Consider the following 20,162-nt stretch of genomic DNA (forward strand, 5'->3'; position numbering starts at 1 on the left):
TGTCAATCTTTCTCATACGCGCACACACACACAAAGGATTACTGAAGGGTATTTGGGGAAAAAACCCAGGTACTCTATCATGTTTGTTATAAAAATGTTAGTTTCTACAGGTATGTATTGAGTGCTATGTTTCAGGCAATGGTTTAGATTTGGAACTGTAAAAATAGAAAAGACTTTGCTACCTTTAAGGAGACATTGATGTAGTAATAATTATGGGTGTAAAGAGAACTTTATGACTATATAACCATTTAAATGGCTTTAAGTGCTTACTCAGTTAAAATGGTGATTTAAAATATCTTTATGATGAAATTTAGAGCAATGATTTCAAAGTTAGCTCTAAACTTTAAGATATAATTACGAAGCAGAAATGAAGCCTCTTCACTAAAACTGTGCTTATCATGGTGTCCGTAATTCATTTCTGAATTGGTTCTTCACAGAAATATACTTTTCTAAGTGGAAAATTGCACAGCCTTAAATGTAGATAAGTGTACATTTTGATATCCTGAAATGTGATGAGTGCTTTTCGATGTCCAGCATAATGAGTCCCACTGGCCCCTGTCTGGCCAGCTCTGCCTTCTGCTGCATATCCCCTTGTTGGCACAGCTTCAGCCTCACTGTTCTATCACTTGAACCTGCCAAGCTTTTCCCCGTCACTGGGCCTTTCAGTCACTGCTCCTTCTGTTTGGAATGTTCTCCCGGAGTTTTCCATGGCTCCCTCCTCATTATTCCAGTCTCAGCCTGGAGTGCCTCCCCACCCCACCTTCTGTGATTCTGTCTCCTTGCCTTATTTTCTTCACTGCACTTCTTACCTCCTGGCATGTGATATTTTTATTTATTGTCTATCTGTTCCCATGTAAGTATAAATTCTTTGAAGCATATGACAGGGATTCTGTCATGTTCACCTCTGTATGTAGTCCTTAGAACTGTGCCTGGCACATAATATAGGTACTCAATAAATATTCGTCAACTGTTCTGTAGAGTTTATCAAAATTGGAACATGATAACTAGTACAGTGTAATGGGTTAAGGGACGAATTGTGAGCCAGGCTGTTCGGGTTCACATCTTGGTCTTGCCACTTACTAGATGTGAGACGTGAACAAGTTAAACGTCTCTGTTCCTCATTTGTCTCACCTGTGAAGTGGAGCTAATAATAGAACTCACCCCGAAGAGTTATTGGTAGGTTGAAATACATTATAAATATACGTGAAAGGTGCCTGGTGCATACATTGGAGTTAGCTATTAATATTATTGCAAATGCCTACCCTCAATGATTTAGCCTTACCAGACTAGAGAAAGGGGTCTGCCTACAAAAGCTGACCATTTGAGCGCTTGTTTCCACTGGTCACTGCAAACAGGTGCAGGCTCTTATTTCGTACCTCGATGGCTAAAACAACCCGCCTGTTGGTCTCCTCTCAGCTGCGCAATGATAGTATTTCATCTTCCAAAGCTATTGCCTTGACTCTCCCCCCTCCTTCCACTTATCTTCAGACCCTTTAATAATTCACCAGCGGAACCCTCCTCAGAATGTTTTAAAGTGCCTAAGATAAAAAACAAAATAAACCAATTATACTGAAATATAGTTATCAAGATATTAAAAATAGTTACATAAATTTTTACTTACCCACGTCAAATAAGATCAAATGGCAGATCTAATAACCATCTTAATATTGTTGAGCATAAACAGTATTTTGAGATCTCAGACATCTTCATGTGATGAAAATATCTGTGCTTTCCATTGGCAACGTCACTGGGATTTGTTGCCAACATTCACAGCTGAAGAAAATGCCAGATTTCAATTAGAGGTTAATGATAAGGATGTAATGTTTTCCTCACTCAAGTTTATGGACTTTCCTAATTAAAATATCCCTGCATGCAACAGTCTCCATATTCTAGCTCCAGCTTGTGTGTCCAAATTGATGTCCTACCTCTACTCAACATGAGCTGAGTTTACAAAAAGTAGGAAATAGCTTTCATGGGTCAACAAATATTTGCTGTGTATCATGCCTTCTATGCGTCAGGTACTGAATCAGGCAAATGGAAGTTCAGGACTAGGTCTCTGTCTGTATGAGGCCTCCTGTCTAATGAGGGAGGATGATTATAAATAGTGAACAAATATATAAATGCAGCATGTAATCAAAGCTCTGAAGAAATCACACAGTACCATGAAGTAATATTTTCAGAAGTAGGGCTAGGGATGTGGTTACCCAGATAGCTGGTCAAGGAAAACCTTTCTGGGTTGTCGCTATTTAAGCTGAGAGTTGAAGGTGAGATGGAGCCAGGCAGGCAGAGAGGGATGAGGCAGGGGGATGAGGTGAAGGGTGGGAATTGGGGGAATATTTTAGGCAGTGGCACAGCCTATCTGTGAAGCGCCTGAGGTAAGAAGGATGCTATCCCTAGTCCATCCTGAATCCGCCTGCCTTCTGCCCCCTCCACCTGTACCGTTTCTAGTAAGTCCAACCAGGCAAAAGAAATACTTCGCTTTTGTTTTTCTTCCTTTATTACACAAATGGTAGTGAACTATACATCCTGTTCTATATTTTGGTTTAATACTTGCATTGGAGATCTTTCCACATCACTACATGGAATGTTGATTCTCTTTTTGTCTATAAGCATAGATGTTCCGTTGTACAGCTGCACTATACTTTATGTAAATAGACCCTATCACCGGACTTTCGAATTGGTTCCAATATTTTGCTATTAAAAACAATACTATAGTCAATAACTCTGTAAATGTTATTTCCTTTGGAATTTATCCTGTGGAATGAATCCACATTACTTTTTCTAGATGGATTGAATATGGTATGTGAGAGAGAGAGCCGTCGATGATTTCTCTCTCTAGGGTCTTTGGCCTGAGAAATCTGGATAATACTGTTGCCGTTTACTGAGGTAGAGAGCATTGCAGAAACAGCAGGTTTGGACTGGAAATCCAGAGTTTGGCTTGGGATATATTAAGGTTGCAAGTGCCACTAGTTATCTAAGCGGAAATACAAATAGGTTGGCTATTGGATTCTGGAATCAGAAGACAGGTCTTCGTGAAAACTCTGCAATGGCTCCCCAATTGCTTACAAATAATTTCTGAATTGCTAGTATCACCCTCAAGATCTCTCTTTTCTAAAAGGCCCCAGTCTATCTTTTAAGTCTTGTCTCTCACTACTACCTTACACAGACCAAACCAAACAGATCTTTTACTTCTACAATGTGCTAGACTTTTTGCCATTTTGGTGCTATTGTGCCGTTCTTTATACCTGGAGTGCCTACCATCTTGACTGCCTATTGGAATCCTGTCCAGTGTTCGTGACTTTATACATAAGAATGGAGAGAGAAAAGTAAGCCATGGAAGGGATACTATGTTCATTTGATGACATTCAGTGAACAGACTTCTGGCTTTCTCTTCTTAGTGATGAAAAAAAAAAAAGGTAATTTTTATTTTCTTTATTTTCAGATGGGAACATTTAAAACACATGATAGTGAATATTTCTTAGAACCTATAATGAAGGCAGATGGGAGTGAAAATGAAGATGATCATAACAAGCCACATCTTATATACAGACAGGAATTAAAGAGGAACTATTTTCTACAATCGCACAAGCCTTGTGAAGTTTCAGGTAAATTATGAAGTAAAACTATTTGGGTTAAATTATGATACTATTTAAATGTTTTTATAGGTTAGAATTTATCTATTTTCCTTAACTAATGAAGTATATGATATTTTACATTGTCTTAACTTGTAAGGAGCCATTAGAAACTATCTAATGTCTGTAGGCAATTTCATTGTAGTAGACTAAATTTAAATACAAAAAGTATTCAGTATATGGGATTTGTAGCAAATAACCACAGAAGGTTTTTACTTCAATCTCTTAGTCACACTAGCATGATTTAATTTTTCTCAACAGAATTTTAGATAATTAAAAAAAACTGAACCTAAATAACAATAACACCCTCAGTTTTGTATGCTTTTACCCTTATAGAAAGGAAACATTGTATATAGTTGTGTGTGAGTTACCCATTTTGCTCAGCATGGTTTAAGTTCGTCTCTGTTTGTGCATGTAGCCGCAATTCATTCATTTTTATTGCTGTCCAGTATTTCGTTGTCTGAGTATATCTCATAGATCCGTTTTCCTGTTGATGAACTTTTAGGTGGTTTGCAGTTTTTCGCTATTATAAACAATGCTGGTGTGAATCTTCTTGTCCCCATCACCTGTGTTTGAGAGTTTCTCCAGAGAATACGCATAGATACTAGATAATTCCACATTGTTTTGTGAAGTGGTTTTTATCAATTTATACTTCCAGCAGTATATGAGAGAGAGATGTTTTATCATTTTTTCCTGGAAAATTCAGACTACTGGAGATTTGTAGTAGATTAGAATCTAAGAATCATAGATTTCTTTAAGATATAAATTTGTTGTTAGGAAAATACTTGTACATTACATGGAAGTTGTATTAAGAGTTGTGTCCATATATATACACGAATTTTCACCATATCACTTATGTCATTCTATGAAGAATGGAGAAAGGCAACTGCAGTTATCATCAAAGTACAAAATCTGGACAAAAGAGCGGGATTAGAAAGGATTTATTTGAGATTGTAGGTGTCCATAAACTATAGTTCTAAACACTGTGGTGCCATCTGTTTTGGGATATAATGATATGTAGGCCTTTGAAAGTTTTCCCTGGGAATGCACTTCTTAACCTTTGCTATTATAAGGGTGCCATTTTGGAGTGGTTCTCACTGTGTCTAAGGCCGTGTTTTAAATCTATTGACATAATAGATGTCTTTCTTATGCTTTTAATATGAGCATAAGGGTTTCATTTTTATGGCTTCAAAGAAAACACAAATGGGTACAGCCTTACAATGGGACTCTACAGAAGGCAGCTTATGCTTGTTCTGATCTACCATTCAGGAGCAGCTTGTTTAATGAATTGTTTAGCTTCTTAAGAAGAAAACCACCAAGTAGACACTCTGAATGCATAAATGTTTCACATAATGATATGCAGGGTTTTGCATTCACAATCAGTGTTCATTATCAGAAACAGAATGGTTCAAGAAAAGCCAGGCCCTTTTGTCTAACAAATTTTTCTACTAAAGATTTGTTATAAAAACTGCAAATAACAAGCAAATAGAAAGCTATGGGATTTAGTTTTGTTTTAGTCATAGTATATTTTCCCACAACATTTATCTACAAAATGTTAAAGGTAGTATTCTTTTCAGTTCTTAAATTGCCTCCATTTTTAGGTACAATTAACATACATTTTTAATCACTAAAAAAGGCAATCAGTTAATGGTCTAAATAATTAGCTGCTAATCATTTTGTTAGTAAAAATGGAGAGTTGTGAATGTAATTAGTAAAATGTTATCAAAGGCTTTTTTCTTCCCTAATTCACACATTGTTGTCCAGAAAAACTTGCAAGATCTTATATTTTATTAAAGGTGAACCTTCATTCAGGAGCATTCCTCAAATAGGTAGGCCTGAAGATTTAGCACATGAACCAAGAGGATTAAGTGGAAAAGGAAAAGTCATTTCTTTTTTTTTTTTCATATTTCTATTGATGGTTTTAATTCATTATGACCCTAATATGTTACAATTCATAGTGGCTTCAGCCTTGCTGAATTAGATTAAATTATTTTCAACATCAGATTTCACAGTGTGCCTTGAGGCCGTACAAATTATGTTTGATTGCCAAACCTAGCTGTTGTGGATGCTAGGCTCCAGGTAGACATAAGACATATTCCAAGTAAAATCTAGTGGAAATGGCACAACAAACACATAAAAAAAACTCAGGAAATGAACAAACAACCCCCCCACACTACCACCACACACGCTGACAAAATTAAAACCCAAACGAGGAGGGAAGCCCTGAAAAGATTGACAGGAATGAAAAAAATCTCTGGATTCTGTTAAGTGTAGTTCTGCTATTGCTTACCCTCCATGAGCGAATCAGAACTGGCCCATGTCCCTCAGGAGATGTGATGAGCTTTGCTACCTTTCTTCTGTTGTCACTCTGCCCCCCGCATCTCAGTGTCGTGGGGCAGGACCGGAGAACACTTGTAGAACAGTAAAACAGAGGTCGTGATGTGAGTGAAAATGAAACATCTTAGAACAGGTTTGAGATGATGTTGGCTAGCTTTAAAATTTCTATGTTTTTCCTAATTTTTTTCTAAATTTATTTATTTTTACAGTCTTTGAATCCCTAATATATGTAAAGGATTGTGCTGGGTAAGATTTGAGCCTTTTCATTCAGGTTCTCAAAGTCCAGTGGGTATAAAAGAACATGAAAACAGAAAAATTATAAGGCTGAGCCAAGGCTGCCCTAACTGTGTTAGGAGCAATACGGTGTGCAGCTCGAAGCGGAGCAGGAAACTGCCTTGGGTTTTACTACGCAAGTGATATTTAAACCATTTAATCTCCATTGCGAAGGATTTGTAGGCATTGTCCACGCAAAAATAAAAAAGGAGGGGGAGGGAGGGCTTGAATGAAAAATGTACCCAGGATTTGTTTTCATCAAGTATGGTAAGAAGACAGACATGGAGATAACTCCCTTTGAAAGAAGAATTTGTTATAGTTGGTTTCTGAATCCATGATTCTGCATTTGTGGATTCAACCTTCTGCAGATCGTGTACTTGGGACTTGATTCTGGTATCTGTGAGGGGTCCTGGAAGCAATCCCCTGCAGATACTGAGGGATGACTGTGCTTCCAGCTCCCAAGAGAACAGACCCACTCTACAACACAAGGCCACATGGGGAAGCATCTGGGTTGGTCAGGAGGCGGAAGGAGAGAGGGGAAAGCACGGGCAAAAGGCTTTATTACTACAGTGGTGGAAAGTTGTTAGGTGGGGATGCCCCTTGGGCAGAAAGCAAAACACAGGTATTGGGGGTTGTGGTTGGAGGTTTGTTGCATGATTTTAATGTGCCTGTGAAAGCTGGACTATGGGGGGAGGTGTTAACAACATTAGCTATTAGTTTGGTCCTGTGATTAGTGAATGCCAAATCATCAGTTACAAAATCTGTAAAAGTTGGTTAGAACAAGAGGGAATAGTGTTTGTATCTTCCAAGTCGTGATGTGCATGGAGGAAAATGGGAAGTAGAGGAAGAAGAGGCGGTGAAGGCACACGGAGGCAGAGCTGAAAGGACTGGGGTTTTGAGGGCTATCCCATAGGCGTTGGGGAACACAGAAGTTTGAAAGCGAAGACTTCATATGATCTTTTAAAATTGTATCACTCAGCTGGCAGCTTTATTTTTTCAAGACAGTTTTGGATTTGAATGAGAAGAGCCTGAAGGCAGGGAGACTGAATCAAAAAAAGCCACTGTCTTGTCAATAGGGATTTCAGTGTCAAACAAGTAAAGTGCACGTGCAGTAAATTTGAAGATAATTTCCTTAAAGCTTTTGCCTCAACTTTGAGATGTAAGGATTTTTGTGCGTGTGTGAGCAGTCCTTTTAGATAATATTTCTGTTAATGCATGAGAACCGTGTTTTTAATAAAATTATGTTTATATATAGATTATTTCCCTTTCCTTTAAAGGTGATTTAATCAGCATCTGTTTGGGGAAATTGACCATCCTTAGCAGAGGCTGCAGTTCACTTAGTAAGCAGGGGGCCAGGGAACAGAGTTCTCCTTCTGGCTCTGCTACTAACTGACTTTGAGGCCTTAATCTGTCTGGGTCTTAACCTAGAGTAGGTAGTGAATGATTAATGATTTAATGTTTCCTATTTAAATGTCAAGTTTAGGAGTTTCTCATTTAGATACTTCACAGCCACAGGAACCAGGCAGTTACCAGAAATGAGTAAAGAGAGGTGTCATTGGGACATCGAGGTGTCCATAGGGCAATGGAATATATATACTTCTTGCAAAAGGTGCATCAGAAATGTGGGAGCAGTATTACCAAATCTTTTCTATTTTATCGAGAACTTGGAATCTAAGATATTTTTTAAGTGGAAAACAAAAGTTAGAAAAATGAGAGCTGAATTTGTCTTGTTAACCAACCATTTGCAATCTCTCACTTAGTGATTTCTAAGGTCCCTGATACTTATAACATTTTATAAATTTGTGGGCAGAGAAGGAGGTGCTGTTAATCTAGGGACAGAATTGTAAATATAGGCATGACCATGGCCACTATTTTGAACTAGTAACTTGTTAGTGGTGTTTAAGAGTCAGCTCGAGCTTCTAAATATATATAGAAATGACTAGCGAGGCCTCACTCTTCTGCCCACATTTTATTAAAACTACACTCAAAGATTAAAACTACACTCAAAGGTCATTTATGACCTTCACTTGCCAAAAGCATAGTCTCTCTCTTACTGTTACTTCATTTTGAGGAACATTTCTCACTATTGAACTCCTCCTAATTGAGTTTTCCTCTTCCTTTCTCTTCTCTCACATACTTTACTGCTTTTCTTTCTTATCATTCTTCCATTTCTCTTCCTGGTTGTCATTGTTCCTTCCCCGTGTTCTAAGTTAAGCAATTTTTAAAATTGCTCTTTTGGGCCATCATTTTTATATAGTCTCCATGATTTATCTTTTCTATTTCCCTAATTTTAACTACTAATTTAAATGATACATAATCTAAAAAAATGTTTTAACTTCAGCTTGTTGTAAGATTAAATCTCAGGTCTATAACTGTCTCCTCATGTTTTCTTGGATGTCCCAGTGGCATGTTAGATTCAGTACATCTGAACTTGAAGCCATTGTCTCTCCTACACCTCCCTGTTTGTCCACACCTCCCAAAGGAAGCCTTTTTTCTTAGTGTCCAAATTTTTGCCTAAATCAAGCCCATGCTGTAATGGAAACTTAACAAGTGTTTTTAAAAAGTCCTACTTTATTAACTAGAGAAGACATATATATTTGAATAACAAATTATTTACCTCAACCATTCAGGTTTCCCCTCTTGCTTTGTTAATTAGTATTTTAAAGTGCATAAAAGTAGTTTATTAAAAGCTATTTTTCAGTCTTATCGTATTAGTAATGTTCTTAAGTTAAATTTTGTCCCAAACCAAAGAAAAAATCCTAGATTGTGAAATTTGACATCTTAAGGTTTTGAGGTTGTGAATCCTATGGAATAGAACTACCGCATATATCATGAACAGCTTTCTACTTTTCAAAGCACTCTTCATAGTCATGTCTCATTGAGCCTTAGAGTAATTCTGAGATATAATCATCTTCAGCTTACAGATGTTTTCTGTAAGGGGAGTAAACCTAGTGGTGTTGTGACAGTTGTTTGTTTCATACATACAGGGTTATCATATGAGCTGATCTATTTTGCCAGTTGTGTGTTCTTTTGGCCATAATAGTTAAATGTACATGTATTTAATAATGCATTCCAAAGAGGAGAATCAATCTGCGATATATGATGCTTACTTTGTGTTGTCATTACGTCTGTGGCTATGTCCCAGAACTTTGAAGCCTGGTTTTGTGAAGTTTTATTATCTAGTTTTATTTCTAATGAGATTGATGATTCCCATACTGGGTGAATTATGTGAAATGGGCAAATGAGGAAGGAAACCAGTATGCTAGGAATCAATCAGAGGTACGTTTTGAAAATCTGTAAGATGGGAGTTAACTTTAATCCACTGCATCTGAGGTACAGTAACAACAGTCCTTTTGAGGAAGGATTACTTGTCTACTCTGAAGAATTTAAGTTTTTAAAAATCTTCCTTTCTTATACTAGGATTATGTATTTCATACTGTCTCATTAAACCAGAGAACATTTTGTGGGTAGAAATGATTCATTCCTTTCTAGTTTTGAAGGCAAAGTGTTTTTTCTTGATGTTTTCTCTGTGCCAGCTTGGAAATGAATAGGAGAGCATTATGAATCTTGAGGTATAAGAAGCTATCAAAGTTATAAACCCTAATTGAAGAGTAAGCTATACTGGTGTCTTAAGTATAATGGTGTCAAACCACTTTCCATATTTGTTATGATAATTGCCTTTTACTGTCTACTAATTAAAGCTTCTCATTTGTTAGGAATTTTAATGTTGTTTTCTGGCCCATGTCAACTTGTTCTTGTTCATGTGTTCATCAGTTCTGTTGAGGAGGGACTGAGGCTGTTAACCCTTCTTTGAAATATACTGTGCATCTGTTTGTCTGTTCTACCTCCATTAAGAATTTTTCTGTCTTTGCTTTAGATTGGTCCACTTCCTGTTTTGAAATTCCTATGTAGAGTGTTTAGTCAATTTGCAACTTGGTGAAGTTCCTGTGAGTTTTTACTGGACAGCAATGTAAGCCTCCAGTGCTAGAACTGAATAAATCTCCATTTACTCTTTCTTATAACAATGTTTAGTCTTCAATGATCTGTCTTCCACCTTGTATTTCCTTTGGCTTGTGTCATACTCTTAGTCACTTATCCTTTAAGAAATTTCTCTTTAATCTTTTCCTTCCACAGTGAGATATGTCTCCTCAAATTAACCAAAAAATCTCTTTGCTCTAAGTGAGTTTATTTGAATACTTAAGGCACCCTTCACTTATAGAGATAAAAATGTGAGTGGAGTGATTTAGTTTTAAGCTCTTTTACTAATTGCACCTTATTACAGACTCTTGCTTTACTGAAAATTGCTATTCGATTGTTTTATCATTAGCATGTTATTCATTCTCCTGTGGTTAATGTACCTGCTCATAATTTCATAAGATAAAGACCGTGGGCTTCAGAATCTCTGATGATAGAATATCTCACAATTTAGGGGCTTTACTATTTATTGTGTGCGTAATTAATAGTATCTTGCAATGTTTTACAATTTGTTATATGCCTCTGCTATCCCACCTATTAGTTTTAAGTTTCTGTGTTTGTGTTCCTTAAAGTAAAAGATTACATTTTATTTTATTTTTCACATGCTTCACAGCAATTACTACTATGTTATGGATATAATAATTGCTGTGCAAACAGTTGAAGAATTGTGGGTACCAAAATAACTTTTCTATTCACAGGTAAGTGTGTAAGGCAAGGTTCATTTAGAAGGTGACTTGGGACCTCATAGGAAGACCTAGCTCAGGTATGGGAGTCAGAGAAGGCTTACTTGAGAAAATGACTCATTGTCTGAGACCCAAAAGATGAGTAGGAATTAGGTGGGAAAAGGGAGAGGGTGAGAAGTATTCCAGAAGGAAGGAACCACATGTGCAAACACCTGGAGATGAGACAGTGCTTGAACTACTTTAGGGAACTAGAAGTAGTTAATTAAGAAAAACTGTGGGATGCCAGGAAGATCGTGATGCTGGAGAGATAAGCAGGAGCAAGCTCATGAAGATCTCTGTAAGTTTTGATAATGGCTTTGGGCTTTAACTCAACTGCAATCCAGTGCATCTTTGGAAGACATTTCCTCCAGTAGTTCAAACTAAGCTCCTGGTGTATCGTCTGGTTATTTGGTTTGGCCTGACTTGGCCTGAACCAATTTCTGTTATTGGAGGCAGAGCTGTAATCAGCCAGACCCACCCTGCTCAGGTCAGTGCAACTGGAGCTATAGTCCAAGAGTGGACGAGGATAGGTACCCAAAGAGAAATTGAGACTGTTGTGAGAAATTAGATGAATGGATGCTGGGTTGGGTAAATGAGAACATGCACCAACAAAGGGTGAATGGTTGTGATACTGGTGTTGAAAAAATTGTGTTTGAGGTGTCTTTGAGCACTGCAAAGGAGATGCCAACAACTGATGAGAAGTACAGAATGGAGAGGATACTTTTGACCTTAATAGATAAACAGCTAAACTTAGTGTTGAGAGAGAGATATAATGGATAAAGGACTGAGATATTAATAACTCAAATACAGGCTATAGTAAAGAAAGAGACGGGAAAAGAAAGAGAACCAATATTCTTAGTGTAAAACTGTTCAGTGTTCTCAGTTAACTAGTTTTCCACTGCTGTGGTACTCAGAAATTTTGCATCTATTCCAGCAAATTGGGATTACTTAACGAGTCCCCCTTAGTTTTTTATTTGGGGGATGGGGAGAGTGCAAATAGAAAGGCCAAGGTAATATTCCAGTTGTGACTTCCAAAGTCTGATTGTACAACAAGAAAATGGAAAAAAATTCTGAATTATCTTTTTAGTATTTCCACTACTAGCCCTGGAGGCCTCAGTTCGTAGCATTCAGCTGGAAGGAGAAAACTTATGGTGTAGGGTCAATAAATAAAAGGCCTACCCTGTCTGTTTCCCTCCTCGCAGTGGGCCAGGAGAAGAAAGGAGAAGGAAAGCAAGAAGAGTGCAGTGGTAAGAGACGTGTACAGGTTTTCCTTGTTCCACATTCTCGGGGGTGGGGGGGAGAGGTGGTGGGGGCATTGAATAAGTGAAGAAAAAAGCTAACTGCTAAGAGGAGATCGTTCTTGTTCCACATTAATAACTCTTGAGGGTGAGGCCTCAATCTTGCCCCAACATGGATTTATTTATTCATTTATCAAATATTGAGTACCTCCTTCACTGAAGCTGCAAAGGTGCTGGGGCCTGCTTAACATGTCCTGTGACCAAGGTGTACAAGTGCAGTGAGGGAGGGAGAGAGGGCAGTAGGAGATGACGTGAGTGGTAGTGCAAGGCTAGATCCTGTAGTTATGGGTGGAGCCAGGTTGTGGGGCCTGAAAATTAAACAAATTTGTGTGTGTGGGGGTGCTTTAATAAAAATAATAGAAAAATTGCTAATGCAAAATTTCTAGAATTCCTTTCAAAGCCTTAGAAATGGACTTTGTATGTGGGAGAGCAAAAGTTTAAGCTGCTTTACGTTCACGGAGAGTCTGCTTCAACACAGGATATTGTAAGTCACAATAACGACTTTGGCTATAACTCTAACACTGGAAGCCACTGGAGGATTTTGAGCAGAGGAATGATGTGATCAGCCTTTATTTTAACGGGCTCAGTCAGACTGTTATGTAGAGAAAAGACTAGAAGCAAATCTTTCTTTCAGCAAGGGCAGAAGAAGGAGGGTTAGGAGGGTACTCCAATAATGAGGTTGAGAACTGAAGTCTTGAGTTAGGGTGGTAGTCGTGAAGTTAGTGAGAAGTGGCCGGATACTGTATACATTTTGATGGTCAAGCTGATGGGTGGGTTGATGAAGCGTTGGGAGTAAGAGTTGTCACAGCTTATTCCAAGTTTTTTTTGCCTGAACAAATGGAACAATAGAGTTGTCATTTACTGAGATGGAGAGGCTGTGGGAACCACAGGTTTAGGAGAGAATATCAGGAGTTAGGTTTTAGACATTGTGAGTCTGAGGTGCCAATTAGACATCCAAGGGGAGAAAAGTCAAGTAGGCAATAGAATATATGAGTTGTAAGGTCAGGGGCGGGATCTGGGCTTGAGATAACTTAGGACTTAGAATATAAATGATATTTAAAGACATAAGGCTGTGTGAAATTGTGTAGAGAATGGATTAGATACAGAAGAGAAAAAGTCCAAGGACTGAACTATAGGGTATGCCAATGTTTAGCAGTTGGGGAGATGAGGAGAAAACTAGGAAGATTGAAAAGTAGAGTCCAGGGAGATGGTAAGAGAAGTGAGGAATATGTGCCCCAAAGCCAAGTGAGGAAAGATTTTCAGAAACGTAGGACTGATTAATTGGGTAAATGGTGTTGAGAATTCAAAGAACGTGAAGATTTGGAACTGGTGATTGAATTTTGCAAAGTAGGGATGATTGGTGACCTTAAATGTTGTGCTAATTGGAATGAGTTCAAGAATATTTGCATGAATAAGACCTATAAAACTAAGATATTACAAAGCAGACTTAGATGAACTATCTTTAGCCTTCCCTGTTGGGGGCTAGTCCTGTTGTGAATACCGTCATTAAAAAAGGTGATATGCTAGACTTTGTGATATAGCATTAAATAAAATGAAATGAAATACCTCTTTGAAAATAAGGGCTCAATCTACAAATTTTAAACTTTGATTTATTCCTTTGGTCAAAATCCAAAAATAGTGGACTTAATGAAACTATCAAAAGCAATAGTAAATAAAACTTTGTTTTGTTGTAAAAGTTAATTGATATATTTCATTGGAATTTTAAAAATTTAGCATATATAACGTTTATTCAGAAAAGTGTTCCTACAGTATGTGGATCTGTTTTGGACATTGTCTTTTCTTCCACTGGTCTATTTTCATCTTTGTGCCAATTCTATACTGTCATAAAAATATTACAGCTCGATTATGTCTTGAAATGTGTTAGAAGAAACCTTTGATTTTATTCTTCAAGATTGTCTTGGTTATCCTTGACCCTTAGCATTTACATACAAATTTTAAAATCAGCTTGGTAGTTTCCACAAAAGGAAAAAAAGGGTTTTGATTGGATTTTATTGGCTCAGTAGATAATTTGGTGAAGTGACATCTTTATAGTGTGTTTTCTAATCCATCAAAATGGGGTATCCTCCATTTATTCTTACTCAATTTCCCATATAATATTTTATAGACTTATTTGTAGAGGTCTTGCACATTTTTTCTTAGTTTTCTTCCTGGGTATGTGTTTTTTTATTGTAAGTGGTATAATTTTTGAAATTTCATTTTCCAATTATTCTATATAAAAATGCAGCCTTTCTTTTTAATATTGACCTTATATTCAGCAACCTTAATCAAATATTTTAATAGTTTATCTGTTGATATTTATGGATTTTATACATGAACAGTCATGTAGAGAGTTATTTCTTCCTTTCCAATCTTTGAACCTTTTATTTCTTTTTCTTTATTGCACTGGCTAGGATTTCTAGAACAATGTCGAATGGAAATGGCAATAATTGAAAATCCTTGCCTCATCACCAATTTTAGAAAGAAAGCTTTCAGCCTTTTTTAATATGTGCAATGCCTGTTGGTTTTCCTTAGTTATCTTTTTTCTGATTAAGGAAGTTCCTCTAAATTCCTAGCTTTAGAATTCTAATTGTGAATGAATGTTGAATTTTATCAAAACTCCTTGCATATACCAAGGTGATCATGTATTTTTTCCCTTTGTTCAGTTCATTGATTCTCAAATAGCAAGTCCACCTTATGTTCTTAGAAGACTGGGTTTGGTAATGTTTTCTTTAGAATTTTTGCGTCTTTGTTCGTGAGTGAACTTGGTGTGTAAGTTTTCCCTATTGCATAGGGAAAGAGCAAGGAAGATGAGGGGCTGTTGAAGGAAACAATTACAATGATGGACCATGATATGTGAACTGTATAAGGATGCCATCATTTTTGTTTTATACGTTTAATATTGTTTTAGATTTACTTACCATGTAAATGAGAGAAGTGAAAATTACTCAATAGATTGTGGGAGCAATAAATGTAAATTTTTCTATCTAAAACTTTAGATCACTAATCAGCCGTATAGCTCATTTTGCTTTTCCTTTGGCCTACCAAACAGAACTTAATTGCAAATGCTTAGTGACGTAATTTTTAATCTTTGGCTCTCTACTTCGTAGCCATGTGATGCTTTCCTCGTGAAGAGGGAACAAAGATTGTAATTATTTGCAATTAGAATCTGATTCAGTATTGCAGCATTGAAAAGCAGCCTTATTTAAAGACACCTAGAAATGAGAGTGGGCTGCCCTCACAATGAGTACCAATGCAGGGGAAAACTGCACAGGGATGGTCCATGTTCCTGTCTCGTCCCAGCCTGTGCTCCACTTTGTGAAGATCATTACTGCTGGAGTGAGAGTTGGGCCCACCGCCAGGTCAGGCGACAGATACACTGGTTCATGTGGCGAACATCCAGACCTCTGGACCTACCCCAAGAAGGCTACTTTCTTGGACTTTTCTTCCTTGGAAGAGAGCCAGAAAACAGAAGGGAAAATTACTCCCTCATTCTGACCTTTTAGTCTGCAGTCTGAAACGTCTTTGGCACATGCGCAAATGTACTCGGATGTTAGATTAACATCCTGGTGTTAAATAAGATTGACAGGAACATTCTTTTGAAAAGTGGCGATTTATTATATTCTGAGATGTAGTATAAAACAAAATAACAAAATACCTGCTTGAAAATCAGAGTTCAACCTACGAATGATTACAAAGTTTGATTTTCCCACTTTTGTCAAAAACTAACAATAGTGGCCTTAATAAAAGCTGAAAAAAGCGATATGAATAAAAACTGATTCCATAGTAAAGACATTAGGTGCTATTAAGATATCACATAGAATTTTAGTTTTTAACATTTTATATTCATTTAGTGATTGCCTTTAATTATACCTAAGTTTTTCAAGGTTAAATTTACTTTGGAAAATACTTTTTAATATTCCTTATTTAAAAATTTTTTTGAGTAAACGTTAAATTTTAGAGGAACATTTCTTATGAGAACTCTATTTGCAGTCAAAAGCTGTTTCAGGAATAACAGAGCCAGGAGGAGTAAATTATCATGGCCAGAGTAGCATTAGAGTAAAGAATGAGTTAAAGTATAAGCTTAGATTACATTTTAGATTTTTGTGAGTTATAACTTTATTTTCCAAAAATACTCAAGACAAATTACAGTAAACATACTAGGAAATCCTCATACTAATATTTCAACAAGTTACTTAGTAATACTGTGGAAAAATAGTATTACACCAATACTTGAACTGATAGAGCAAATAGTGTGGTTATACTGCTTGTAAATGTCCACCTTGAACGAACTTTGCATTTTGGGGAGGTACTTCAGAATGCTTAGTACTTAAAATTACCTCAAGGCATTCAAATAAATGGGGCAGACTGTCAGATAATGTGGGAAATCTTCCAGCTGAGGAGCAGCTTGTGTAAAAGTTTGAAAAACAAAAAAAAACTAAGTTAAATCATAGTAAGTGGATGTGGCTTAGAAAAAGGTTGGCATGAAGGCTCATCTCAAAATAGGAAGAGAAGATTGGTAAGGTACAGTTCTGTACTGTTGTCAATTTTAATAGTTCTGCTATATTCTAACTTCGGCCACACACGTGCAAACTAAACTCACTAGGTATGTGTTCAACATGAATTCTGAATAAATGACTTTTCTTTAAAGAATGAAATGTTACAGTTCATTTCACGTGTTCAGATGGTAGGGTTTAAATTTAACTGATAAGGTTTTCAAACATCTTTTCAAGAATTAATCTTTTCAAGAGTATGAGTTTGGAATATCACATTGATATATGTCTAATTGTCCATCTCAATTCTTCTGACATTTGTGTCAGTTGGTTAGTTTGTCGTAGTTTCACTTTGCTTAGGATTTCTAGTAAGGGATAGGACTTGAAGATGTGGAAAAGCACTTTGTAAAATGCAAAGGGCTACACAGTTTCTTTTTTATACTCTTCAAGTGTAGAGTTTGGGATGTGAAAAGCCAGAAAGTGACAGCCAGTGCATGTTCCTTTCACCTAAAATATCTTAAAAGATTTGAATATATGAATGCATGTGTGCCTGTTTTTAACTCCTGATTTATGCAAGAATCCTTGACAGCTTGTAGGGAAATCTGATACATCTTTAGAGCAAGCCCCATGGGTTGGCTTGAAAATGTTGAAAAAGAAAAGGTATTTACTCTGTAATACATGACCTGTGTGCTCTTTGTCCTTTCAGCACTCATAGCAAAAGGAACTAAAATTTCTTGCCAGATGTAGGATTAATGGGAGTAATTTGGGAGTTTCCAGTGCCCTCTTTTTTCTTTCAGGGCCACTAGAGTGAAAGGACAGTACCAAATCTGTCTCAAGTCTGTGGACGGTAGAGCTAAATGCCTTTATATCCAAATCTTGGCTTAGCTCCGACTGTGTAATGCAAGAAGGACTAGACTCCACGTTTTCATGAATGTGACCAGCTAGTTCCTCTTTTAGTTTTGTAGGAGGCAGCATTTTCCATTATGACCCTAGTTACTAAATTCTTAACATTCTACATGTATTACCACATACGACCTTTAGAAGAGTCATGTGATGCAGAATTCAGATGTAATAACTGATATTGAGGAACTCTGAATTCATTTCTTTGTTATGCCACTTAGTCAGTTGGTGGCTTTTGAAATTTCATGTATGCTGTATCACATGTCTCTGTGTTTTAAAATGTGCACTGTAATAGTCACTAATTCAGGGATGCAATGAGGACTAATGATGTAATAATTCTTTTATGTTTCAGGTTTCAGCTGGCCACAGGCAAGTCCGTAATATTACTTCTGCACATTTATTACTAGTGGGTGGGGTTCTAATTAACTTGTGAACCTCTTTGAAATAAAGCACTGTAAAATATTTTATAAGCTATGTGCCATAATTCTGTAAGAGTGGTTGAGATTTCTAATAATATTGACAAATCATAGAGGACTGTAGATTTTCATAAGTTTTTATGTTATGGAATACTGCTGTTCTTAAAAATTAGTATGTTCCAGAATTATATTTTATTAGCTGTGTTACCGTGGGAAATTTATTTAACCTTCCTCTTCCTCACTTTCTTCATGTATAAAATAAGGATACTAATAGAACCTACCTTATAGAATTGTTAATAATAAGGGAGATAACTTATGTGAAGTGTACAAGACCCAGTACCTAGTAAGCACTCGTTATTATGTTTATCATTGTTAATAGTAGTGTTAATAACAACTCAATAGCATGGCAACATAGGACATATGATGGATGCAGAAAAACAGTTTAATTCATGAGAAAATGTGTGAGATTTCACAATATATCATATTATCACTTTATTTCAAGGCACTCCCAGTTCTTTGAGCTGGGAGTCCTGTTAGGCATTTAACAAGTGGTTTGAAAAGCTTGTAGTTTAGAATAAGCTTCTACTTTTTATGCCCTCATTTTTAAAACAGATGGTATATTCTCTGGAGAAATATAGTATTTATTTCTTCACCTGGTCAAATACAGAGCATTAGTGTCAATTTTAACCTATGTATAGAGACCAGAGTGAATGTTGTACTTGATTCAGGAAAGTCAAAGGCAAGCTTTCAGTCTTTGAACGCTGCTGTTGTACAACACTGTCAGTGTTACCCATACCCCGAAGTTCTGGACTGATAACCCTCTTTTGTTTTGTTCCTCAACATATTCCTTTTTTCCATCTCCCTCCCAACTTTCTATCCTTCCTCTCTTCTTCCTAGTCCTTTTACTTTTTTTCATGAACATTTATTGAGCGCTTACAAAACGCACAACACATTGCCGAACTGTGTTCTCAGTCTTTAGCGAGTGTATAACTTGCTGTTGATAACTGTCTGGTGCAGAGGGGTTAAGGCTTTATCTTATGGGCAATGTGAATCCGTGGTCATTTCTTGAGTAAGGATGAGATATAAATGGGATGTTACTAAAAATGAATCGTTTGGACATAAATGAAGGATGAATGGGAAGTACAAGAGGTTGAAGATGGTGAGACCATTTGGGAGACACTTTGGGTCTAATTTTGCATTCATGATTCTAATAATGTTCTAAGATTAGAAGGACCCGAATGAGTTTAGAGGTAAGGACATTGTTGACAGCAGGAGCAATACAAGAAACATGTTGAAGAAGTGGCAAAACTTGGTGACTAGATATTAGAGGTGAGGGAAGGATGGGAAGAACCCAGTGGTAGTATACAGTTTTGAGTGTAAGTTATAGGTATTAAGAGATTATTGCTCATATTAATAGAAACAGGGAAACTGGGAATAGAAGAAAATTAAGAATTCAATTTTGTATATTTTGAATATGAGGTGCCAGTAAGACATTCAAGTAGAATTACGGATTTCTAATTACATTATTTAACAACAAAATTTCTAGTAGTTTATATTGTTATGGATTATTTTTAAAAATCTCCTTGCATTCTAGAATATACTATGCTGTTATAAGGGCTATATTCACTGATGTAATTTTAAGTAGTTTATGTTCTAGCGGGCAGATTATCATTGTTGGACGATGTTCATGATTTGATGGTTTGGTTTGCTCTAAATTAGTTTTGGGTCATAATACACTTGTTATTAATAAAGGACAAGACATCATTTAAGCATTTGACTCAATGAAACATAAATAGAAAGATGAGCATTGCATAGATATGATGTAGTTGAACTGGCAAATGCGCTTTCTGTAATACCCATTTATTTTAGGCTGTTTGGAAAGGTCACTGTTATTTGTTACACTGCTTAAGTATAAATACCAAAAAAAAGATAATGAGATTAAATGTTTAGCCTGTAAAAGTTAAGATGGTGTTTTAAAAAAATTGTAATTAACCTACAACTGAAAATGTGCAACTATGTACTGGGGGGCTTTGGGGAGAAAAAGGAAAAAAATCTTTAAAAAAAATTGTAATTAAAAAAATTACCATAATAAAATAATTTCATTGTAACTATTTAAAGG

The 20,162-nt window shown here is 36.5% G+C and overlaps 1 protein-coding gene across 1 annotated transcript in view; it reads left to right on the forward strand.

The window, feature by feature from the left end:
* The window catches only part of ADAMTS20 (ADAM metallopeptidase with thrombospondin type 1 motif 20), a 161,791-nt gene that overhangs the window by 12,481 nt on the left and 129,148 nt on the right, over positions 1 to 20,162 (forward strand). Inside the window, exon 3 of the mRNA XM_046680294.1 lies at positions 3,443 to 3,605. Coding sequence (XP_046536250.1) covers positions 3,443 to 3,605 — 163 coding nt within the window. The remainder of the gene's footprint in view (positions 1 to 3,442; positions 3,606 to 20,162) is intronic.

Source organism: Equus quagga, chromosome 1, assembly GCF_021613505.1.
Source record: "Equus quagga isolate Etosha38 chromosome 1, UCLA_HA_Equagga_1.0, whole genome shotgun sequence".
Lineage (NCBI taxonomy): Eukaryota > Metazoa > Chordata > Mammalia > Perissodactyla > Equidae > Equus > Equus quagga.